The following is a 27,236-nucleotide window of genomic DNA, read 5'->3' as shown; positions in this document are numbered from 1 at the left end:
CTCAGAAGCAGAGTCCTCAATATCCAGGGCCTTCCTGACCTTAAATCCAGCTACTACCTTCTTTTTGAATTGAGGTTCGGAAGCCTCCTGTTTAGTAATGTATTCAGATGAGTGTTGTGAATCCTCCTTCAGTTTCATATGCTCTTCCAATATGTGCTCTGCCCGTCCATCTCTCTACAAACTTTTATCGGATGAATTCTGAAAGGAACTAGACAAACGTGTATCAGTATCCTGTTATCCGTCAGGCGGTCTAATATTACTATGGTTTCACAGGTTACATTATTTTTTGTGACAGTCTTGTCTTTCTTTTTCTTATTCTTTCACTTCTTTGTAGAAGAGTCGGTTGCTTGCGTAGAGTTATCCCTTTCAGAATTACTCTTTAATTGTAGTTTTGCAGGTCTGGCTCACAAATTCTCTCGACCCAGCATAGCATAGGTTTCTTCGATAAGTTTACGTAATTTATGCTCCTGCTGTACAGGTGCCAAATCCCGGATGTGCTGGCATATAGCCAACACTGCTGCTTCCCCCTTTATGTTACTTAACATAATGATGGATAATGTAGCAAAATTGCCCATAAATTTCATCCTCAAGTCCAGGGGAGGTGCTGCCCACCTACTCGTTCCTGACCGGTTTAGGAACATCAGGGAAAACAGCCAATGACGGGGAACCGTGTGGTCTAGTATATACTGCAGCAGAGACTGTACCCCAAGTTGTGCAGTCCTCTACGCAGTGAGCCATCCCATTGGCAAGCATATTGTTAGTATTCTGTGCTTTTCCAACTAGCCAGTATGGGGAAATAAAGCCTCAAGCCGACTTGTTTTTTGTGCAAAACAGAATCTCCTCTTGCACAATGGGAACTTTTTCCATGACTGCATTTAGCATTTGTGGGCTGATGCCCGGCATAGCCAGTTGTGGTTGTGCAGCCCGAGTGGCCCACGCAGGGTTCAGTGTTAAAGTTTGCATAACGAACTGTGTCAAGCATCAGTATATTATTACTGGATCTTTGTATAGTGTTCGTACCTCTGCTGCTGGTAAGATAATAATAATAATAATAATAATAATATTATTATTATTATTATTATTAATGCAGTGTGTAGCCAGCTAAGACTGGCTGTTTACGCCCTCATTGTTGAGAGGACCGAAGTTTACTGTTGTGTGTGGTAGGGTGCCATTAAACCAATTTATATGTTCTTGGTAAGTTAGTGGCATTTCTATTTCTTCGTTTGGTGTATAATTATCTAGTACTACACCCTGTTTGAAAGTGTGAAATAACCATGTGATGCCGTTTGCAGCTGGGAATGTAACCCAGGAATAGAATAACTCTGTCCTAAGTGCTTCATTAGCTTCAACCTTAAAGACTACATCTCCGCCGTAACTGCTAGACCATGTTGAATTAACTTCCTAGTAACCGCATGTCTGTAGTTCTCAGCGATGTTTAGACCTGGAGCTGCTTCATATACAGAGGAGGATCGTCCATACCCCATGGATGTCTCCAGTTAGGAGATAAGTAGGGGTCTCTGTGAAGGCACGATAGAACTACTCAGGCGTCCATTGAATAAGAACCAATTCTACCAACATTGGCGGCACCATGTCATGTAGTTTCCCACTTCCCAGTAGGAACTGCAGGTTTGTTGGGCAACATAAACATAGGGATGGTGCCAGACTGATTCTGTGCACCTCCTCAGGACATGACGTCCTAGAGACCAGCTCGCCCACAGTGCCACCATATGCACCCCTAAGACTGTACACCATGAAGGAGGCATCCCCGTCCCAACAAGAGCTGACCCGTTCCAACATTAAATCTACAGTCCTGAAAGTTAACCTAATGCTTAGTTGACAAACTTACCAATGGCAAAAGCAGGCTTACCCAAAGCCTATTTTCTCTAATTATGGAACACATACGAAGGCACTAAGCCGAAACACACTTGCCAGGATGTTTTAAATTTTAATGTACCTTGCATGCTTATTTTGTCCACACGAGGAAGACAATAAACCTTACATTTTTGCACACCGTTTTGTGTTAGTTATCTCCCTTTCTTTACTGGTGCCGACACAGACAGACAGAATATATATATATATACATACATACACATATACACACACACACATACATATATAATATATGTGTTTTTTCAAAGAAAACTTCAGGATGGGAAACAGCTAAAACTGTGCCTAAGTCAAACTTAAAAATAGGGATAGTAATGGTGGAAACAGAGAAACCTGCCCTCGCATCTAACTTCAATGCCCTGCTGATACAAACAGATCAGTTACATGTCATAGATAGATGCGCTACCACTACAGCAACCTAATCCAAAGAGAGGCCTTTAAGATGAGAAGTAAACATTTCAATGTTTCCAAGTTTCTTACAACAGATAAAGAAACCCTGACTGACCTAACTGCATCTGTGGGAGTTCTTGTGGAGGGACCCCAGAACTCAAACTCTATCCCCTATTTACTATAGATGGATGACTCTTATATGTTGCCCTCTAAAACCTTCTTAAACAGATCAAACCATGGCAAAGGCATAGCACTGCTTACCAATTACTGTTTATGCGTAGTTCTTTTTCTTCTCCCAATAGCAAAGGGAACAATTCATAATTTCTCATCTCAACACCCTCGGACCTCAGTTCAACCCCAGCATGTACGCCTATAATTGGAGTAGGCTACCTCTGTGAACATCCATCAGCTAACACTGCATAGCCATCCAACTGAACAGGTTTTGCTCACCACTAAGCACTTGCCCTGGATTCCTGTGCACTATCTCCATATTCCACCAGAGTACCAGACCACAGCAATTCCTTTACCTCATGTGCAATCTTTATATACCCAAAAAGACTAGACCCTCAGGGTAGGAGCATGCTCCTGAGTAGGTATGTTATTGTGACACGCTAATGGATCTCGACTGTTCAGTCTATGTCTATATATCTGTGTTTAAAAAAAAACAGGAGTTCTTTAACTTTCCTATCTAGGGCCGTCACTTGGAACCATGTTTAAGATACTGCTTAAATGAGTGAAAGGATGGTATCCTGCTGTCATCCAGCATTGCAAGTGACTATCCTAGAATCAATGCACACTATCCACCAGCTTCACTTTGCTTCCCTTAACCATATATGAGGTGCACTCGGACATATTCACACAGTACATAATTGTGAACACTGTACAAAATTCTCTGATAGTAAGTTTGCCTACCACACCAGCCATGCTTAAATGGAGCAAATCAACTGTTAGAAGACAATTTATGACCAGTTCCTGGCGGTGTTCAAATATGGTTGGGTATTGGTGGATCTTTTGAGACTTTAACTGAACATCAACATCTAATTTTTCTGCCTCACTTTGTAGGACCATCCAGCAGGATGCAGTTCTTTAGGAACTTCACTTCTACATGAGGATTACATTTAGTCTACAACAACTCTATAGGGACCTTTTACTTTTGAATAGGATAGAGAAACTGATTGTAGTTTAAGTATAGGGTTACGTATGCGTTGAAAAAATAAAGTGCACCCATGTTCTAGCAAGTGTGCACTGTGGGTATGTGCGTGCTGTGAATCTGCCAGAAGAGAAAGTGTGTATCGGTATCTGGGGAAGAATTTGCTAAGGTGGATTGTTTGCGGATGAAGTGAAAGTCTTGGCATACGTTCATTCACAAAGTAGAGCAGATCGAGTTCCAACTAATTAGTAGCCAAACGATGAGAGATTATCTGTAGTTATCACCTTAGTGCATCAAGCAGGTTTACCAGCAGTAATGGGAAAAAGGCTTTATCAATTTGGAATGCCTCTGCATGGGTAATACATTAAAGCCACAGATGCAAGACAGCAATGACCCTGCCACCAAGGTAATAATATTAACAATAATAATACCCCATGCCTCACGATTTATCACTCATTTATCAGCTTTAAATATATTGAAATCCAATCACTATTCTCCAAACATCAGGTTGTAAATTCTGAAAATAGACACATTTTTGTCTCAAAATCATGCTTTTCAATGTTGGGATACATACATTAATTCAACCACGCAAAAGCTTCCAATTTAGTAGACTGGGCTTTTGTACTGGAGAGATACTTGAAAGCAGCTGGAGATCTACAAGTAGCTCGCGAGCTACCCATCTGAGATAGCTAGGCTGGAGTCGCCTTCAGGCAGATTTCCCAGATCTACACCGATACTGGGCCATCTCTGCTGCGCAGGACAGTGCAGGTGGGAAAGAGCACTATCAGAACAACCTGCATCCAACTCAGAGTATGAAAAGGCAGTAGTGTTATATTTATAGCACTCAGAGACCCTTTTGCATCTTATTTGTGCTATATAAAATCGAACAAATGTTCCGGTTAGCTGCTTCAGTGCTTCCTGTACGTCCCCCTAATGAGAGGTGATTGAAACCTCCAGGCTGCACTTGAGAGGGAAGAGGAACCCCATTGGGAAGACAAAAGTATAGGAGGCCAGAGTGATGTGTCACCTCTTTTAGGGGTTGACTGAAAGCTAAAAAAAAGTTAGCAATCTGTGCAGCAAAATATTGTGATCTGGCTACCTAGAGTTACTTTGTCAATCTGTCACTCTATTTCTTACCGGCCAGCCTAAGGGACTGCTCAGGTGAAGAATCCCTGTATCCAGGGGCGGCCTTTAGCATGTGTGAGCTGGGCCTACGCCCAAGATGCCGACCTCAAGAGGGGCACAGGGGCTGCCTGCAGCAGTGTTTAAACACAGTTTCTGAAGGTTGCTGGCATACATCTGCACATTTTGCCTTTTTTGTTGTTGTTGATGGAAATCATGATTTTTCTCCCCCCTCACCTTCCCCCTTCTCCTCCCAAATTGAGAGAGCGCTAAATATGGTTTACCCGCAGTGCTAACTGATCAAAGGTCAGCTCTGCATGTATCACAGACTTTTTTTTTATTGAACCAAAGAGGCAGCAGGGCCAGACCCAGGAATAATTAAAAATGGACATTGAAACGGGCTTCAATAAGGCCCTATATCATAGTCCTAAAATGTTCTGGCAAAAACACGGATTGATTTCTGAACAATAAATATAAATAATGTTAAGATAATCCACGTCAGCGATTTAGTTCCTGTTTATATTTAACGTTTTATTTAATCTTCCATTCCCTAAGACGGTTAGCTATTTCAAGTTTGTTGTGTTACAGTATTGTTTTCAGTAGTTCATTACTCTTGTGTAATGCATACATTGAACTGAGTCGCCTCCATGTGTTTGTTATCGGCCACAATTGAGCACTCTAGGTTTGAGGCTGAAAGCAGTGACACTTTCCCACAGTGACTGTCCGTGGGTCAAAAAGGTGTTCAGAATACCTTGTCCTCCAAACGTTGGCCTCTCTTCATGTATTACAGTTATAATAGCGACTCTGTTCAAATGTGTGAGGGAGGTACACAGTTGTGAAAATATGTAAAAGGAAAAAGCAGTACTTACATGTGAGTGGATGTGTTGTGTGTTTAGGGGTGGAGAAGTGAAGGGGATGTGGGGGGGGGGGGGGGAGGAGGGAGTGCGTTCAGGAGAGAGTGGAGAGGAAAGCAGTGAGGTATAAGATATGCAGATGGAGGAGATGTGGAGAGAAAATGATGTACAGGTCTAAGAGTAAACATAAGGGGAGTGTTTGAGACACTTTGAAGGCCACTACCCCTTCCCCAGGTCTCATTAATATTTAATTCACAGTCTAACAATTTCAGAATTGAAACATGTTCAATATTATTTATAGCAAAATCATTGCCTTTTACTAATTTATCTCAAAACGCTAACTATCACTGACAAAGTAAATAGTCTTGGCTGGTTTTTGGTGTGTCAGTTGATGTGTTACATATATTTGAATACAATAACAGAAAGCTCAGAGGCTACAAAATACCCGTTGGATGGCACACGACGGAAATCACAGAAATTGATCTTACGTGTTTAAACAACATTCTTAATAACAAAGGCCTCACAACTTCTAGGGACCTCTCACTCATTTCATCCCTCTAAAAACCCAGGATTCAAGCGTGTATGGAACATAGTCACTAGATGAATCTCGTCGTTTTGGAACGTGAAATAGTTTCTGCATCAGGAGAGAGATAAAATCATACTTTAAAGGGTTAGACGCACTCGTATGAGGTTTCACTTGTAGTCTCTCAGTCAGGTAACCTAGTCAGATACGTGTCACAAGCAACGGGGGACGTCTTTAAAAGGGATTCGATGCAAAAACCTTGGTTATGAGGCTTCAACCTATCAAATACAAACCTTCAATAGCACCACATTAGATGGCGGAAACGTATTTATGTTTATCGACATATGTTTACCAACCCTTTGTTTGCGTAGGGCTGAGCCCGGGGCGCCCTTCATTCCTTTATCGACACTAAAAGCACCCGAGGAACTTTACAAAATATAATCAAAAAGATCATTCCTCGCTGTCAATGAAAGGCAAAAAAAGAGCCCCGTCTAAGCAGGCACCTGCTTACATCCATACAGTGACGGCAAAAAAACTGCGACCCTCTCAAGAAGACACCCGTTTCCTCCCTCACGCACACCCCATCGTAATGGACTACTTTGCTCTTACCGTCCATGATGCCCTGAGTATCTGGTTCTCCCCCTGTACACCTATGTGACAACACTCACAGCCCTGCCTGCGGACACTTCCGGGGTCCGCCTCTTCTGGATGCTCTCGCGAGATCTGTACACCTCACGTCACGAGCGCCAAATACTTCTTAGCTTAACAGGGGTGCCCTCATCCAAGGAGCACTTGTCCCGCTGCAGATATCCAGGAAGGAAAGCCAGTCTACGTCACGTTTTAGCCTGCCTCCCTTTTTAAGGAACCACATTATTCTCAACATGGCTTGTGTATACTATACACGCCATGCCGGTACCTCGCAGTGCTTTAAATGGTAAAGAATAAGTACAGGTACTCAATAAAATAGAGGTGTGGCAAGTGGGAGGAGCTAGGGGTGGGGCTAAGGGCAAGATATGATCATGCATAATGCCTTTTGTACTAGTTGTAGCACTTATTAAAGCAAACGAGAAATGCGTTTAAGTCACTAAAACAGATTAACTCATTACACATAATGAAAGCCATGATGGCGCTTTCACCAGAATGGTCGCTGCGCACCTGATTGACAGTGTAGGGTCTGTCTAGAGATCCTGTCTTAATCACAGTGTGACACAAGCCCTTTCAAACGCTTGCAGTTTGGGGACATTCAAATGGGCGCTGTAACTCTGCAAAAGTCTATATTAGGGCTCAGTTCATTACAAGCTCTTCGGAAGCAGAGCAGCATCTGCCCTGCACTGGAGGAGAATACAACATTTTCCAGCTATCGCGACAAGAACTTTTGATTCTATTAAGGACACGGAGGCGAGGATAAAAATTTTGCTAGCCTTTGTGCCAAGAATTTTCAATTCTATTAAGGACACGGAGTAAAAGAAAGAGAAAGCATAATCCGAAGCCTCCGGTCCTGTAATAGAATTATGCTGTCTCAATTTCTTTACTGACTCACAGCAGCCAATAAAAACACAGTAACATTAATGAAAAACTTCATTTCCCATGAGGCTTTGAACCACGCCCCCTGTAACAACCAATAATCACACATTACATTCTACAAAATAATGAGGCACCATCTTGGCTTCCTCTTTCTTTGCAAACTAGTCTTTAAATGTCCGAAAACCACATAACAGTCCCGACTCTCAACGGAGAATACTAACAAAAACATGATGATCCATGTACAAAAACCACTAGATATTAAGCTTGTTTAGAGTCGGTTCCTGAAAACAGAAACAGTCATAAAAATATGGAAACTGATGCAGCGGAGTTTACCAGCTCTTAAACATTCATACACTCAACACTCATTTGGGCCCATATACATTCATGCATTCAATGAGATAGCAAATATCCGCTGGTCATCAATTTTAATTTTACCTTAGAGAACCTTTTTACCGGTATTCTTACCATTCCCGTCTCCTAAGTAAATGTACTTTGTCAATAGATCTAGTAGTAGATTAGAATAGGGAGGAAATAGTAATACATGTAACCTTTATTTAAGGAATCACAGACTCAGTAGGATTTTTTAAAGGTTTATCTGAATTAATAATTTTGTGATTCAAATCAGAATACACGTAGATACACCAACATTCTCCATCAGGAAAGAAAATACAGTTAGCTTAAGATCAATATTAGCTAGAATCTTTGTGATGACAGTACCTGAGGAGAGAAAAGAACAGAGAGCAAATACGAAGCATAACCCCACATAGCTATATTTACCTAGAATGGTGTGAGGACCTAGACATCAGAGTCTCAAAAGATTCCGGACAGGTTCAGGACCGGGAAGGTGATCTCTTCTAGTGTAACGCCAGCGTTACACCCCTCTCTGGTGCTAGTCTCTCCGGCTCGGGCTCGTCCGGACCCCTTCCTAGATGTGCCTCCTCAGTTGTTTTGCGATTTTCCCTAGTGTTGGATTCTTCAATCAGATTGCAGCAAAATCGAGCAGAATCTCAGCATTGCATCAGCATCAAGTGTGTCTATCTAACTATAACTTACCTCAGTTATACCAATTCGAGTGTATGATCCACCCCCAAATGTTTCAATTCCATGTATACCCCTCAATTTGATTGGGCCAGGCAGTGGGGTGAGAATATCACACCATACTAAGTGTAATAACTTTCTTTAGTTCTATTGTCTAATTTCCCGCCCCTTAATTTTAATACCCACAAGCTTTATTTCCACAAGCATTTCATATGTGGATCGATAAATCTGTAATACAATGTTTCGGCTTCTTCCTCTCCCAGGGTCAGAAGTTGATCTTCCCATGTCCTTGCTGGGCACATGGGTGTGGCAGACACTCAATAACTTCATTGGTCTCAGAACAAGGAGGTAGCACGCATGCGTAGTTGCCGCAAAGGGACAGGGACGTTGGTCACCCTCCAAATACGAGTTATTACTAAAGTCACTGAAGAACATTTTAGAATACAAATTTAAATGAATTCACTGTATACCACTTACTTCTACTCTAACCCCATTTACTTAATATATCTTTTGCATTAATGGCTTAGTAAAACTTGCGTGGGTTAGTTTCAGCACAGCATGTGCGTTAATGCGAGGGTTTCGAGCAGCCATGTTAAAAGCTATTGCGCAACTGCAAATATTTCCAACCAAGCAACAGGAGACGTCATACTACGTAGATGCAGTAGACGCATGCGCAGAAGAGTTCCTGCGTTTTGGCAGCCATTTTATGGACACTCGAGTTACTTGTTAGTTAAGCACATAGAAAAGCTTCCCCTAGATACAATATGTAAAATGTAATGCAAAGTTAGTACTCACAAACATATTGGTTATAATGTTACAGGTTATTCGAGAGAATTGCATACGAGCAAGTTTCTTTTTCTATGAAACCTTGCTCCATCAATCCCCTCTCTGATGGAATTTTATGCCATCACTAGCTTCTATTAAATCAGATGCCAACTTTAGCATTCTACCATTTCGATTTCTTCAAATCTTTTATTCCCTCCTTTATCCTTCTTAAATTGTGATCCTTTCATTCTTTTGTAGATATTTCCCTTCAATTCTTCAAGTCGTATTTAATCTAATTTTCTTTTCCTACACTTCTCATTTACTTCGTACCTTTTTCTTTTCCCCCTGCATTTGTGGAAACACATTATCATTAGAACTAACAAAGTTATGCCCATGATCGGCAATATTATTTGACCTAAGATACCTTTACTTATATTAGAAAACCAACTACTGATAGTGGAAAGACTATTGGTTATTTTCTTCCATACACTGTCAACCTCCAGTGGTTTCAGTTCCTCTTCCAAATGTGTAATATTTTTAATATACCTTCCAATCTCTACACTTTTGTCAGGTATATAAGTGCAACAATGTTGCACTTTCAACATTTTACAGACTCCACCCTCTTTTGCTAATAAGATATCATGGGCAAGTCGATTTTGTAAAACCATAGATCTAACAGAAACTAATTCTGTGTTGATCAATAAAAATCCTCCAGCAGTGTAAGTAGATAACTGATCAACTACTGTTGACAAGTGACAGATTTTTCGAGAATTCAGCAGGACCCCCACTGAAGGTATCAATGCACCACATATATCACCAACTATTTCAGAAAAACTAGCTCTTTTATGTCGGGTTAGTCCATTACTGTCATTATTGCTTCCAGTGATTCTTTTAACATGATAAACTTTAGGGAATACTATTACAAAATAGCAACTCCCGTCCCAGTGATCAGAAAATTTAAAATAGGCTTTGTTTCCACAAATATAATAAATTCCAGGAAATACTGGATCAGTTCCTCCTTTTAGTCCCCAACCCCAATTACTAAGAAGTTATGTTCACATTCACTGGAACCAATAAATACATTGTTATATCCTGTTTTTAGTCTGTGGAGGCAGATTTTCCCTTTCTTTTCAAAATCCAGAGACATAACAGCATGAGTCTTGCCAGTTACTAAAAGGTCTTCCTTCTCAGCCCATTTAGGTATCTGAGGTCTCAGTTCTGAGGCCCTTCTTTGGAAATCCTGCCTCCTCTGTTCAACTAAATTTAAAAAAATCTTTTCTTCTTCATGTAATTTACATGTTAGGTTGCATTTGTGTGCATCAGCTATATCTATTGCCTTCATTGTTAGGAAATATTCACCCATGAATTGTCTCTAGTACTAAGGACAGGGTTCATGCTCTTTCGCATAGGGACTTCTGAAAATACTACATCTACGTTTGAATAATAATATTGCAGTTTTCCAGTTCTATAGAATAAACTAGCCAATACACTACATGAAATACCATATGTCAAAGATAAGTGATGATAAGTTACCCCTTCAGCTACAGAGTTTGGTAATTTCATGCAAACAACAATCACTAACTTCCATTGTTTCTACATAATGTACTAATAGGTTTGCAAATACATTTAAATCAGTTTCGTTTTTATCCACAGTATGGTGTAAATCTAACTCATCTGGTGTTTCTAAGTCTACTCTATCTCCTTTAATGTTTGCTACCTTTGTATGGAGATTAGTACTATTCTGTTTGTTTGTAACCATCTAATAAGGAATAGCTATTGCTAATATTACCCACATTATGAGGACTAGTATTAAGCTTCATATACAGATCCTAAAACCCTTCTTTATACAGCATTTTGTACAAGAAAATGTGTCTCTTCTTTAATTCAGAAACTTGGTATGAGATAACACCTTAAACGTCTTCTCTCTTTCAAGTCGGTCTCACTTCTTCATCGATTCATTCAACATTCAGTTCTTCATCACTTTCTTCATTTAAGTCGAGATTTTCAAAATCTTCAAGAATGACATATGTCCACTCAGGACCCTTGAACTTGTTATTCAATGTCTTCAATCTTTGGCTCCTTCGTTTTGGTGCTACGGAGGAAGATCCAGATTGACTGGATACTTCATTTACTTGATCAGGTTCTTCACTGATTGTCTTAAGGTGGTATTTCAGTCTCTTGATAATTCTTGGCCAATTATCACCTTTTCGACTTTTCTTAATTTTCACTGCACTGTCAGTTTCTTCAAGGCTTCTTTTGTTTTCCTTTATTTCCGGCACAATTTGATCATCTTCATCTCCAGGTTTCCTCTCTATCTGACCTTGTCCAGGGCTTATTGTTCTGGCCTGTTCAGCCTGGATATGTTCGTCTACCTCAATTTGACCCTGTTCAGGATTGGTGATGTCTGGTTTTTCTTCTGTATCCTGAACTTGTGTTTCTATGCCTGTCTGGTCCTGTTCAGGTCTTCTTACCCCTTTACCTTCTTCTGTCTGAACATTCTCTCTAAAACCTATCTGTCCCTTCTCAGACTCAGGAATGGGGCTTTGGTTTTCTTCTGTCTAAGTATATTGTTCTCTCCTTAACTGTTCCTGCTCAGGTTCCCTAATAATTGTTTCCCTACTCTCCTGAGTGAGTTCTTCTACACCTGACTGGTTCTCACTCTTTTCCTGTCTGTCTAACTGTGTTTGGCTCCTAGTTCTTATAAATACGTCAGGTATGTCCACCACTAGGATCCAGTCATCCTGATAAGGGCTTGGTTGTTCTTGGGCAGCTACCTCAGGATCTTCTATAGGAAGTTCTTCAGCTGCACAACCTTCCGCAACTTCAAATTCTAGTTTCAATTGAAACTCTTCTTCTTCAGGAGCTGGTACCCTTTTTGTATGACTTACATGGATCCAATTAGGCAATCCTGCACACTTTACAACTGTTGAAGTAGTAAGCATAACTTGATGCGGTTTGTCCCACCTTGGTGTTGGGCACGATTCTCGAGTGTGATTCTTCACAACTACCCAGTCACAGGGATTCAGATCATGCGCATGGGTCAGATGTCTGTTGACTGCGTCTTCCCCAACCTGATGAGAGATAGAACACACTCTGTCAGCCAACTCTTTGCAGTACTCCAAAACCAAGTCATCAGTTATATTCAAAAGCTTGTGTCGTGGTACACATGCTTGTCTCATTACTCTTGCCATGAGTATTTCATGGGGACTCAATCCAGTATTTTTGTCTGGAATACTTCTGAGTCCCATCAGAACAAGAGGTAAAGCATCAGGCCATTCCAGTGGGGTGGATGCACACACCTTTCCTAGTCTTGACTTGATTTGTGCCATTCAATTGTTCTACCACCCCAGAAGCCTCTGGGTGGTAAGCGCAGTGCAATTTTTGTTCGACTTTGAATGCTTCACAAATGAGTCAAATTATTTCATTATTAAAATGAGACCCTCTATCTGATTCAATCGTTACTGTAAAACCAAATCTAGGGATGAGTTCTCTTAATAAGAGTTTGGCCACTGTCAAGCTGTCATTTCTTCGGGTCGGGTATGCTTCCACCCACTTTGAAAATAAACAAACTATGACAAGTACATATTGCAACCCTCGACAAGCAGGCAGTTGAATAAAGTCTCGTTGAAGTCTTATAAAGGGACCTTCTGCCTTTCCAGTCTTTCCCATACTAACCACAGTTTTCCTGCCAGGATTCATTTGTTGACATGTTAAGCATCTTTGGCAAAGACTCTCTGTAAATTCCTGAACTTTGCGTTAAACCAATCTTGTCTGAAAAGTTGAATCATAGCATCTCTGCCAACATGTGTGTCCCCATGATATATTCTAGCCATAGGTGCAAGCATACTGTCTGGCATTACTGGTCTGCCATCATAACAAACCCACACACCATCTTCTGCCCTTCTTTGACATCCTATTTTTACCCACTCTTCCTTTTCTCTCATTTCTACTGCATCCTGCAGATCTTTCACCTCCTCCCAGGTTCCCACTCCTGCAAGTAGCATAAGTTGGCAGCTGATTCCACAAGTTTCGATTTTCTTGTTTAAGGCAATTTTATGTCTTGCGCAATGTTGGGCAACCTGGTCAGCATATCGGTTACCGGCTGTCACATAGTCATCTCTTGATTGGTGAGCAGCACACTTAACCACGGCTACCTCTTTTGGTAATTGAATTGCCTCAATTAATTCTCTCACAAAATTTCCATTTTTAATAGGAGTTCCTGAGGAAATCAGGAAATTCCTCTGCATCCATAGCTGGCCAAAATCACGCACAACCCCATAACCATATTGCCTGTCAGTAAATATGGTTATTCTCCAATTTTTCCCAATTTTGCATGCTTTAATTAAAGCAATTAATTCGGCTACTTGTGCAGATCTGACTTCTGGTAAATAGGATGCTTTGACTATTCCAGTTAATGTACACACAGCGTAAACAGCACTCAATCCTCCCTCCTCATGTTGCGTGCATGAGCCATCTACAAATAGCTCATGATCTGCATTTTTCAGGGGTTCCTCTTGTATGTCAGGACGCGGTTTGGTGCTAAGTTCAGTCACGTCAAGAGATTCATGTTCGGCCTCATCTTTCACCTCTTCTTGGTATGGATCAGGTAGTAAGGTGGCTGGGTTAAGAACAGCACACCTCACTATAGTCACGTTTTCAGCCCCCAGTATTATTCTCTCATATTTCGTTAACCTACTGGGAGTGAGATACTGTCTTTGGGTTTTGGTCAGTAAAATCACAACTGAATGGGGAACATACACCTTGACAGGGTGCCCCATCACAATCGACTCACTCTGTTCTATGCTCACACAGGTTGCGGCTACAGCCTTCAGGCAACCCGACAATGCACATGCCACAGGATCCAGGGTAGCAGAAATATATGCCACTGGTCTTCGCATTAATCCATGTCTCTGTGTCAAAACTGAGAGTGCACAATTACCTCTCTCATAGCAGAACAATGCAAATTATTTTGAATAGTCTGGCATTCCCAAAGCAGGTAGTTTGCACAAACAATTTCGCAACTTTATAAATGATCCCATGCTTTCATCATCCCATTCTATGGGATCCTTTGCTCTCTTTCTGGTCATCTGTATCAAGGGTTTAGCTAGTAAAGCAAACTCTACAATCCACTGCCTACAATATCCTACGACCCCAAGAAACATTCTTATTTCTTTTTGGGTTCGTGGCAACTGCATTTGTCTTATTATTCTGATCCTTTCTGAGGTCACCTTTCTAATTCCTCTTTCTATTTGATGTCCCAGGTATTTGACTGAGTTTTTACAAAACTGAAGTTTTTCGGGGGACACCTTGTGTCCACCTTTTGCCAAGTGATTTAGCAATGCAATTGAATCAGTGACAGTCATCTCGAGTGTTCGATGCCACTAATAGGTAGTCAAAATACTGCACCAGGACTGACTCTCTGGACAACACAAGAGATTCAAGGCTTCTTTTGAGAATTTGATTAAAGATTGAAGGACTTTCAGTATACCCTTGAGGCATGCGATTCCACACTTAAACATGTTCTTCGAATTTAAATGAAAATAAGAACTGGCCATCTGGATGCAATGGGATAGAAAAGAATGCATGACATAAATCGATTACTGTGAACCATTCTGCCTTCCATGGTATCTGATAAAGAATCACAGCTGGGTTGGGCACTACTGGACAGCATGGTACAACAATTTTATTCATTTTCCTAAGATCTTGAACCACCCTATACATCCTGTTAGGTTTCTTAATGCCAATTATAGGTGAGTTACAAGGGCTACTCATTATTTCTTTCAAGATGCCTTGTTCGACTAGTCGCTCAATCTCTGCTGCAACACCTGCCTTTATTTCAGGACTCATTTTGTATTGTCGAGTATTCGGATAAACAGCACCTTCTTTCACTGTCGCTTTTACGGGATTTACATTTGCCATTAATCCTATTTCTTTTCCAGTAAAATCCCATACCTCTGCAATTACAGTCAATTTGACTTCGGCAGGTAATTCATTTTTGGTTATCATTGAATACAATTTATTTACTTCTGTTCCCTGTTTAGCTAACATGAACTTGTAAACTCCATCTTCATCTGGGGTTTGTATTGCAACACCCTTCGGTGTGCAAAATATGGTGCAATTCATTTTGCACAACAAGTCTCTTCCAAGCAAGTTTACAGGACTTGAGTCACAGACCACGAATTTATGCATTTCTTAAAAATTTCCAATTCGCACCTCCATTGGTTCTGTGATCGTGGTTTTAATCTGTTTGTTCGAGACACCTACTACTTGGATGGCTTCACCCGAGAGGGGCAGGTTAGAAATGTCTGCTGTTCTCACAGTAGACCTGGTAGCACCAGTATCCAATAAGAAAGTTATATCATTTCCTTCCACTTTACCTTCTACGTATGGACCTGACTGATCTACCGGTAGGGATGCGCCAAGTACGCACTCCCCTTCCTCCCCCCTCAGGCACCGTCATTCCTGCTCATAATTGATTAGTGGGTCCTGCAAAAGAAACTGCGATGTTACAAAAAAAATTCTCACCACTTCCTTCTGGAAATCTGGCATCCACACTGTACTTGGCTTGACTCACAAAATTTGACTTAGGGGCAGGTGGCAATTGACTCTGAAGATCTAAACCCTGTTGCGGTTGACTCATTAACACCTCATTCTGCGTCTGTGGATTTAAATTTTGAGTCAGGCCATTATTAACTGGTACGAATTTACACTCGTTCTTCCAATGCCCCAACTTCCCGCACCCGTGACAGGGAAACCTTTTCTTTGCCTCTTCCCGATTCAACCTTCCGCGTGATTTTCCCCCAATATTGTCACTTTGACCTTGTGCTCTTCCTTGATTTTCTGACTGTTTATTCAATTGAAGCTCTTGCTGTTCAGCTAATTTTACTTCAGCCCACATTACTTTTTCTTCTAAGGCTTTTCGTTTGTTATCAATTTCATCCCTAGCTGCCTCTACGCGCGGAGCTGATCCCTGGAGTACGGGTTGCGTTCAATACCCGCCAGGTCACGCTCCTTTTTTTAAAACAAATGTGCTTTTATAGTGTTTTACTGAGCTTTTAAAAATATTTAATATAACTAACTTGCTGCTATTTCGTGTTTACCCGATTTCATATTGTTTAAGGGCATAATTTGTATCATTTGCACTAATTGCACAGGCTTACCGGGTGGGGCTCGAGCCGATCTCACTCCGGGATTCCTCCAGTGACGTAGAACTAGCGGGTCATTGGTGGAGGACGGAGGCGGGAACAGGGCTATGATTGGGCGCGGGAGCCGGCAGGATAAATTTAAACCTAGCTGCCTCTACGCGCGGAGCTGATCCCTGGAGTATGGGTTGCGTTCAATACCCGCCAGGTCACGCTCCTTTTTTTAAAACAAATGTGCTTTTATAGTGTTTTACTGAGCTTTTAAAAATATTTAATATAACTAACTTGCTGCTATTTCGTGTTTACCCGATTTCATATTGTTTAAGGGCATAATTTGTATCATTTGCACTAATTGCACAGGCTTACCGGGTGGGGCTCGAGCCGATCTCACTCCGGGATTCCTCCAGTGACGTAGAACTAGCGAGTCATTGGTGGAGGACGGAGGCGGGAACAGGGCTGTGATTGGGTGCGGGAGCCGGCAGGATAAATTTAAACCCGGCATGCCTCGGCCGCGCAGCGGACGCGCCCAAGGCAAGCCCGTCTGCGCCCGTCCGTGCTCGGTCCGGGCTTAGGGCTAGCCCCCATGGCTCAGGTACAGTTGAGTTATTGAGTTATACATCTGACCAGCTTATAAGCATTGATCCAGAGGGGGGGAAGGCTGGTTGTCCCAAGTACCGCCCTGAAACGATTACTAGAGATTCTGGCACCGCTTGCAAGTCCTGCAAGGCCCCATTGCAAGAAATCCTTGCAGGCAAGGGTAGAGTTGGGGGTAGACTGGTCTCAGGCCCGCAAACCCGAGGGATAAAAACTTTACCATGGAAGTGTTTGCTAATAAACGTCAGATCACTAGTGAAGCATAGCCTGGAATGCTGTCTGTTCATGGAACAGCATCAGATTAAAATGGCGTTTATTACGGAAACATGGACTAATAGTGCCTCAGGCCCAGACATTGTGAAGGCCCTCCCTGCTAACTATATTTGTTTTACGTTGGATCGTCCCTCAGGAAGGGGGGGCGGACTTGCTGTGATTTATCACAATAGTCTTGAGCCTTTATTCTCGACAGCGTCCAACCAAGCTTGTGAGGCACTTTCTATTACTATCCGCCTTTCCCCCAACAACACGTTCAAAGCAATCTTGATCTATCGTCCCCCTGGCTCTAGAGCGACTTTCTTGGAGTCACTCAGCACCTTGGTAGAGGAAGGTTTTTGTGCCCACTCGTTCACCGTTTTGGGCGACTTTAACTTCTACCTGGATGACAAACTAGATCCAGATAGCAAGCAATTGCTGGACTTTATGGATGCAGGAGGGCTGGAACAAAGGGTGGTGGGACCCTCGCATATTGCTGGCCATACCCTCGATGGCATATTTACTAACCGAACGGATCTGGATATGGTGGAAGTCCTGCCACTCCCTTGGTCTGATCATGCCGCAATAATTTTCACACTTTCAACAGGGACCCATACACAACTGAAGACCAAGCCTAGGGAGAAGATTGTGACCCGAGCTTGGAAAAAGATAGATGGGACAAATTTGGGTAATTACCTAAAGGCTAATGCCCCTGGTGTCCCACTGGATGTAAACAAAGCTGCAGACTCATATTCCAAATGGATCGAGAGGGCCTGCGATAAATTTGCACCTGCTAAATCTTTTACGCCCAGAAGGGCTTCACCCTCGGCTCCGTGGTTCTCAGATTCGCTACAGACCATGAAATCGGACTGTAAAAAATTGGAGAGAATATGGCGGAAGGGTTACTGTCCGACCAATAAAGAAAAATATAAAAACAGCCTCTCTATTTATAAAAATCTAATTCATGAGGCAAAAAAAATATATTTTACGGAGCAAATCGAGAGGGAGAGCTCATCCTCCAGAGAACTGTTCAAAACTATAACCAAGCTCACGATCCCAGTTGAACCGATTTCAGCAGCCAGTTCTGACCTTTGTGAGACTTTGGCCACTTTTTTTCAGAATAAAGTGGCGGGGATTTTTTCCTCCTTTTCCGAAGTCTACAATGATGCGGGAGAGGCTGTTTTGAGTATGAAGGCTGGGTTAGCAGAGCCGCTGGATAGATTAAGGGGCTTTAGCTCATTACATTCAGAGGAGGTTAAGGGTCTATTGGTGGCGGCCCATTCTGGAGCCCCCAGTGATCCATGTCCGGTGGCGGTTCGTCAAAGTTGTCCAGAGGTTATTGCCGCCACACTTACCCCGCTGTTTAACTCTATTATAGAGTCAGGTAGCTATCCTAGGAGGTGGAAGGCGGCTTCTATTTTACCATTAATAAAAAAAAAACACTCTGGATAAGAGTGACCCGAACAGTTATAGGCCTATTTCGCGGCTCCCATTGCCAGCAAAATTATTAGAGAAGGCCATTAACAGGCAACTTACCTCTTTTTTGGAAAGATCTAAGGCCCTCGATCCCACACAGTTTGGGTTTCGTGCAGGGCACAGCACGGAACTGGCCCTGATTAAGGCGACGGAGGAGATCAGAGTGGCGGTAGATCAAGGGGGTGAAGCGGTCCTGATTCTGCTAGATCTGTCGGCGGCCTTTGATACGGTCCATCATGGAGTTATGATGGACCGACTGGCTATGGCCGGGGTGGAAGGCACTGCCTGGAACCTCCTTAAGTCTTTTCTGGCCCACAGATCCCAGACAGTAGAATGGGGAGCAGAGGGATCTAAACCTTTTGCCCTTCCTTGTGGGTTCCGCAAGGGTCATCCCTGAGCCCCACTCTTTTTAACGTTTATGTGAGCCCTTTGGGAGCCTTGATTAGATCGTATGGACTCCAACTCACCTCGTACGCAGATGACACGCAGATCGTGTTATCAGTACAAAGGGGGTCCCTAGTGGATTTGCCAGCAAGGTGTCATGACTGTCTTCAAGGTATCGCAAGTTGGATGGCTGCTAATTGCCTTAAACTAAATGCTGGAAAGACCGAGGTAATGATATTCGGAAATAATCCCAACACCTGGACCCCAGCTATGTGGCCCGATGCCTTGGGGAAGCCACCAGTGCCCGCACCCAAAGCTAGGAATCTGGGGGTGATTATGGACCAGAAACTGGATTTTGGAAGCCAGGTCAGTGGAGCAGTCCCGTCCTGCTTTCATATCCTCAGGATACTGAGGAAAGTTAAAGCTTTGCTTCCCACGGATGGCTTTCGGCTAGCAGTGTCAGCTCTTATCCTGTCGCCTCTTGACTACTGTAACAGTTTGTACCTCAACTTGAAAAAGAAACATCTGTACAGACTGCAGATGGTGCAAAACGCGGCAGCAAGACTGTTGACAGGCACGCCTAAGCATGTCTCAATCCGAGAAGAAATGAGGAAACTTCATTGGCTTCTAATACACGGACGTTCTCAATTTAAGGCCTTATGTACGGTTTTCAAGGCATTGAAAGGCACTGGCCCAGAGTTTTTGAGAGCTTGTTTCAAGCGGTATGTGCCGGGGAAGGCACTGCGCTCTATGGAGGGCAATCTAGTGGTGGTGCCTAGGACAAAAAAGGCCAGCTGGGGAGGAAAGCTGTTCTCCTACAGTGCAGCCACCACATGGAACTGTCTGCCAGCACACGTGAGGAAAACGGAGGAACTTTTCTCTTTCAGGAAGGGCTTGAAGACCTGGTTGTTCAGGGATTAGACACTCGTTCTCTAGGGATGCTCAGTTTCTCAGCGCCAGGACACCCTTGGGTATAAGTGCGCTTTATAAGCTTCTAATAATAATAATAATAATAATAATCCCCACAATATTTGGCATATTTCAAAATTTCATCTATGGGCTTTGATTGCCAACACATCATGTGCTGCTTAATCCTTTGTGATATATCTAATCTTAACCCTGTCACAAATCGATACACAAAATGTGTCATGTCCTTGTTCTCAAAACTTTCAAACCCACTATACTGTTTGAACACCTGTAAAAGAAGTTCGTAGTAGGCATGTACAGACTCATTTTTCTCTTGGGTTGTTCTGTCTATTTTTACCCAATCAGTTTCTTTCGGGGGAATTTTACTCTTCAGAAAAGTGATCACCTGGTGATATATTTTCATTACATCTTCTGACGGGGCTCCTGTCTTCGAATCTCTTGGTTATTCCTCACTAGGCCAATCTATAGTAATTTTACACTCTGTCCACAAATCCGCAGGTACTACTATGTCAAACAAACCATCCAGATCTTTTAACAAAACCTTTGATACCTTCACAAACCTCTCAACTTGTCTGTACCACTCCACTGGTTTCTCTCTCAATTTTGGGAAATCATTCGTAAACGACAAAATATCCTGTTTGGTCCATGGTATATGTACGTACCCCCTCCGGGTACTTCCCTCATCGGATACAACCTCTCAGCCTTTTCTGTTTCCCTCATGGCATATTCAGATGTTGTTCGATTTACTTGTGCTTCTTCCTTTTTCTTTGCCCACCTAACTTTCCATCTTTCAAGATCTCCCCATTTTTGTAACAGAAATAATAACTCCCTAATCTGTAGCTTTCTTCCAGACACATTCATGTTTTCTGAAACCTTATCAGAAAATTCTGCTCTATATGGTTTCTGCAACACCTTTGACTTCCCTATATCAATTTCCATTTCAGATGCCAGATTTGTCAGTTTCTCATGGAATGTTTTTGTGTTTCATGTGATGCTTCTGCAAATAAACAGTAACTCTTCTTCACTCTATGTGTTTAATCTGTCTAGACCCACATTTCCAGCACCCATTTCATCCAATTCTACTCGTAATTAAAAAATGTCTAATATTTTTGGCTGTGACTTGGGCTTCTCTATCTCTTGAGACCACCTCTCTATATCTTCTGGGGTTACTATTGTGGCACTTCTAGTTCCTGTTGAGGTTTCCAATCTGACTTCCTTTGAACAACTGGGAAAATTTCTCTTCGGGGTTTCCATTATTGGCTCTCTTATGAGCAAATTCATAAATGATATTACAGATTCACATTCACTTGCTTGGTCATCTATTATTATCCTTTCTTTTCTAGGTTCTATGCTTGGGGTAGACATTACAGGAACTTTGGGACAGTTTGACTTTTCACCATGTAAAGGGACTACTGGACCTATGATTACTGGTATGGTCAATGCATCGGGATGTATATTCATCTGAGTTATTTTCTGGATCAGTTCATCTTTATTCTTATTTATCACTTCCCTTTCCTTTTCCTGAATTACCCTGTTGGCGGTGTCATGTACTATTTGTGGAACCAAAGGTGTTCTTACCATAGGGGCACTAGGGGTCATTCTATCAAATCCTTCATTAGAAGGCAGAGGACTTTTCATCAATACGTATTCTAAATACCCTTCTTCTGCTTCTCTGCTATCTATCATGGTTAAGTGCTTGGTTTTCTCTGTACATTTACCTCCTATCTGCTCTTCTGAGGTTAACACGGGATATAAACCTTCTGCCACCATGGCCTGTCTCCATTGCTTCATTTGACTATCTCTAGTCTCAGGGAAATTTCGGATGAAATTTACTTAGGGTCCTGTTACTTCGTGGTCTATCACGTTCTAAGGCTTCCATTTCCCATTCTTCTAAAGCCTCCTACTGGGTCAATCTAGGTCTGGGTTCTAATTCATTCATCCTTGTTCTTAAATTGTACAATATTCTTCCATTAAAGCTTCCGTACTCAGGAAATGCTAATATTCCATCATCTTTCGTGTATTCTACCCAATATTCTAACTATACACAGGTATGATACCCTCTCTCCACCATCATTTATAATGCAGGCGTATTTGGAGGAGGAATGAGAATCCCTTCTCTACTCTTAATGGGTTTGTCCTTTTTAAAATAATTCTTAACTTTTTGCATAAATGACATTTTTCTCTTTTCTCCGTACATTGTGTGCTTATGCTGGTTAAGGTACTGTTTGTAAGCAAATCCTATAAATCTTCTGTCTGGACGAGTCCCTGTTAATGTTGGATCGTACATGCAAACTCCACTTTCTATTATTATTATTGCTATTTCTATTTTGACAATCAATCAGACGCATGCTTAAATTTTAATGATTCTCCCATACCAGCGCATTTTCTAATCTGAGGATCAATCAACTCCTACTCTGTTTGCTCCCTTAGCCAATGCTTGTGCGGCTTTTTCTTTGACGTCAGTATCTCTCCTTACTACTGACCCCTCCTTTACAATTTTGCATCAACCACGCGCATGCTGTTTCAACCAATCCCAGCGCGGCTCTCAGTGACGTCAGTGCAGCCCCCTCAACTGACCCCTCCTTTACAAGGTAATGCTAAACTTATTTTCTCACAAATTTCACACAATTTTCATTAATTTACAATGTATAAACATTTGCTATTGTGTCTGACCCACTAATTCAAAGAATAGTAGAATTTCTTTCACTACGAGTAAAACCCTTCCGCTTACTCTTCACACACTACGAGTAAAACCTTTCCGCTTACTCTTCACACAAGCATCAGAGAACCTGGATGCGTTTTTCAACGGGTAGCCAGTGCAGCTTGGAGAATAGATGGGCAACGGGACTTTGGGAGTGCTGCTAACAAGCGAGCTGCAGCATTCTGAACCCTCTGCAGGCGTTTGATACTGGCCTTATTGACGCCCAAATAAAGGGCGTTCTCATAGTCCAATCTGGAAAATTGAAGCGTGGACTATGGTTTGTCGCACCTTAGGCGGGAAGAAACCCAGCAGTGATATTAAACCCCGCAAGAACCAAAAGCACACCCCTGCCACTGCTTTAGATTGAACATCGAACGTCAGACCCTGATCGAGCCACACCCCCAAGTTCTTCACAACCTCCTTGGGTATGGGGGTGGGTTTCAGACGCTCTGGCTAGCACTATTCAGACCATAATTCACGATCCTTCTCCGATTTGCTAGCGTTCAATTGCAAGCAGTTGGCCGCCATCCAGTCAGCCACTGCTAGGAGGTCCTCTTTGAATTTAACTAAATTGTCGCCACAGTTCTTAGAAAAGGAGATCACCAATTGGGTGTCGTCGGCATATGACACCAGTGACAGTCCTCTATCTTTCGCTACCGTGGCCAGGGGGCGAACATAGATGTTAAACAGAAGAGGGCTCAAAACTGAGCCCTGCGGTACCCCCTGACGCAGAGCAAACTCCTGTGAGTGGAATGGTGGCACTGACACTTGAAAGGACCTCCCCTCTAAGGAGGAGCGAAACCAGCCCTGGGCCACATCCCTGATGCCAATTTCCTGAAGACGAGTTAATAAGATCGCATGGGAGATGGTATCAAATACGGCGCTTAGGTCCAAAAGGACCAAGGCCGCTGAATCACGGCCGTCCAGAGTGTCCGCTGGTCCTCAATTTTAATTTACCTGAGAGAACCTTTATACCGGTATTCTTACCATTCCCGTCTCCTAAGTAAATGTACTTTGTCAATAGATCTAGTAGTAGATTAGAATAGGGAGGAAATAGTAATACATTTAACCTTTATTTAAAGAACCACAGACTCAATTAATAATTTTGTTATTATTGAGTCAAATCAGAATACACGTAGATACACCAAAATTCTCCATCAGGAAAGAAAATACAGTTAGCTTAAGATGAATATTAGCTAGAATCTTTGTGATGACAGTACCTGAGGAGAGAAAAGAACAGAGAGCAAATACAAAGCATAACCCCACAGTGCTATATCTACCTAGAATGGTGTGAGGTCCTAGACATCAGAGTCTCAAAAGATTCAGGACAGGTTCAGGACCGGGAAGGTGATCTCTTCTAGTGTAACGCCAGAGTTACACCCCTCTCTGGTGCTACTCTCTCCGGCTCGGGCTCGTCCGGAACCCTTCCTAGATATGCCACCTCGGTTGTTCCGCGATTTTCCCTAGTGTTGGATTCTTCAATAAGATTGCAGCAAAATCAGGCAGCATCTCAGCAAAGCAGCAGCATCAAATGTGTCTAACTAACTATAACTTACCTCTGTTATACCAATTCGAGTGTATGATCCATCCCCAAATGTTTCGATTCCATGTACACCCCTCAATTTGATTGGGTCAGGCAGTGGGGTGAGGACATCACACCATACTAAGTGTAATAACTTTCTTTAGTTCTATTGTCGAATTCCCCGCCCCTTAATTTTAATACCCACAAGCTTTATTCCCACAAGCATTTCATATGTGGATCGATAAATCTGTAATACAATGTTTCGGCTTCTTCCTCTCCTAGGGTCAGAAGTTGATCTTCCCATGTCCTTGCTGGGCACATGGATTTGGCAGCCACTCAATAACTCAATTGGGCCCATATGTATGAAAGGAAAAATTATTCGCAAACGCTGCGAATCGCAAAAAGCAGCGTTTGCGACTGATTTTTCGCTAATCCATATGTATGACACACATTTGAAGAGAAAATTAAGAAATCGCTAAATTAGCGATTTCTTAGTCTGCGAAACAAGAAATCTGCGATTATACTTGCGATTTCTTAAATTGCGATTTCCTAACATTGCGAAATTCGCAAGACGGATATCGCAAATTAAGAAATCGCTGACACATGTATGAAAAAAATCGCAAATTGCGAATTCACAAAATTCGCAAATTAAGACATCGCTATTAACACCAATTGCATGCAGGTGGTAAACTGGTGCAAGGTACTTAAACCACCCCACAATGCAACAGACCCACCCACAATGGCAGGAATGTTCGTGTTAGCCAGGAGGCTGCGTATTTGGGCTCTTGCACAGAGGATAATGAGACAGGAGCGTATATTCAGGCTGCGCATCACTCTGTTCCAGCACACTGAAGCGGACATCTATGACAAGTACAGACTGCACCCACATACCATAATGGACCTGATTGAGGAGCTGAAACCCTACTTGGAACACCCTACACGCAGGACACAAACAATTCCCACACATGTGCAGGTCCTGTGCTCCCTGCACCTCCTGGCATCAGGGAGTTTTCAACGGGTAATAGCGGAGGTTGGTGGGGTGTCACAGAGTGCACTTTCGCGCTTCTTACATGCCTTTCTAGATGCAATGCTACAGAGGCTCTCACATCACATTTACTTCCCCACCACCCAACAGGCATTACGGAAAACAAAACTGGACTTCTACCAGATTGCACGTTTCCCCCACGTCATTGGCTGCATCAATGGGACCCATGTGGCCATCACACCCCCATCAGCAACTGAATATGTCTACAGAAATCGGAAATGCTACCATTCCCTCAACATACAGATTGTGTGCAACGCTAAATATATCATCACTGTCTTCGTACCCAAATACCCCGGCAGTACACATGACTCCTTCATCTTTAGACACAGCGGAATACACAGACGTCTGAGTGCTGGAGAGTTTGGGGAGGGGTACCTGCTAGGTAAATACATGGCACACATCAATACACACACTACATCACTTGAGGGGGGGCGGACATTGACTTACCTATTGTGTTTGTCCATGCAGGTGACAGTGCCTATGCAGTGCGCGACTTCATCCTGACCCCATATCTGGAGCCTGCAAATGCAAGTGAGAGGAGCTACAACAGGGCACACAGATCTACACGCTGCGTCATTGAACGTACCTTTGGAATCCTGAAGAGCCGCTTCAGGTGCCTGCATAAAAGCGGAGGCGCACTGCAATACAGCCCTGAGACCTGCTGTAAAATCGTGGCAAGCTGTGCAATGCTACATAACATGGCAATGAGGAAAGGCACCACAATTGATGTGACCGATACAGACACATCGGATGACGAGCGCCCTGCTCCCCCTGCCAGACCTGCAGCAGGAGTTGGGGCAGCCGCTGGACGCCTGAGACGGACTGAGATCACACAAAACTACTTCTAGGTGAGTAATGATGAAAAGAGACAAAAAAGCTTCATAATGTGTTAAGTGTTTATTCACACTCCACATTGAAGAAATTCTAGCTGTCCCCAGCACATGTTGTGCACACAGTGCAGGTAAGGCACAAGTCATTGTGCAAACAGCATTTTTGGGTTCATGCACCCGTGTTGCAGTGAGTGCACCGCACATGTTCACCTCCTTCGGTGACGTCCAGGCTGAGTGCCCCCCATGGTGTTCCCTTGGCCTGCACCCTGTCTGGCACTGCGGCGTCTTTCCCCTGGCAAGGTGGGAGTGAGGCTGCTCCGACTTGAGGTGTCCTCACTCTCGGCAGAGGCCATGAGTGCGCTGCCACCAGCATTGGCTGTCTGCAGCTGCTCCACAGCAGTGGTTACCTGCGCAAGTCCTCGGGCAATATCCTGGCAGCAGTGTGCCATCTCGACCTGCATTGTTACGCTTCTGCGTGTGAGGGTGCTGGTGGTTGTGCAGAGGTGGTTCACCGCCTTTGTGTAATTGTGTAGGCGTGCATTGGCACGTCGGCCAGCCCTGTCATTGGCGGCTTGGGTGTGCCTCAAAGTGTCGCAGAGCTCATGGATCGCCCCTGCCATGGCCACGAAGCCCTCCCCCATGTTCTTCTGGTCCTTGTGTATGCGGCATAGCTGCCGATTAATTGACCGCAGTGCTTTGCTTTGCAGGCGCTGTTCCTGCAGCATGCTCTGTTCCAGGCCTGAGCACACGGACCCTTCTGCTTCAGTCGCAGTGCTGCTCCTGGGCCTTGATCTGGATGTCTCCTGTGGTCTACTCCTTGGCGTTTGTGTGTCATGTATGGGCATGTGTGACACACCCTGACTCCCCTCTCTCCTGTCGGTGTCATCCCCTGTGGCAGGTAATTCGTCCTCAAATGGAGGCAGTGGGGGCACATGTGCGCGCTTCCTGCGCTGGATTGGCTGCTGCTCAGTGTCATCGCTGGAGTCCGCAGGGTGTGCAGGCTCCTCTCCCTCTGCGCTGTCTTCTTGTGCCATGCCATGTGCTGTGGATGTAAAGGGGACTACATGAGTTTGTGTTATTGTCTGCATGTGGCAATCAATAAAGTTCCTA

General features: G+C 43.1%; 1 protein-coding gene across 1 annotated transcript in view; it reads right to left on the bottom strand.

Annotated features, from left to right (window-relative positions):
• CHMP1A (charged multivesicular body protein 1A) overlaps window positions 1-6,673 on the bottom strand; it is a 94,858-nt gene extending 88,185 nt beyond the window's left edge. The window contains exon 1 of the mRNA XM_085639222.1: window positions 6,536-6,673. Coding sequence (XP_085495348.1) covers window positions 6,536-6,542 — 7 coding nt within the window. The 5' untranslated portion in view covers window positions 6,543-6,673. The remainder of the gene's footprint in view (window positions 1-6,535) is intronic.
• Window positions 6,674-27,236: the final 20,563 nt, after the last annotated feature.

Source organism: Triturus cristatus, chromosome 12 (assembly GCF_964204655.1).
Source record: "Triturus cristatus chromosome 12, aTriCri1.1, whole genome shotgun sequence".
Taxonomy (NCBI): domain Eukaryota; kingdom Metazoa; phylum Chordata; class Amphibia; order Caudata; family Salamandridae; genus Triturus; species Triturus cristatus.
Note: the sequence above shows the minus strand (reverse complement) of the source record. Positions and strands in the feature narration are given on the sequence as shown.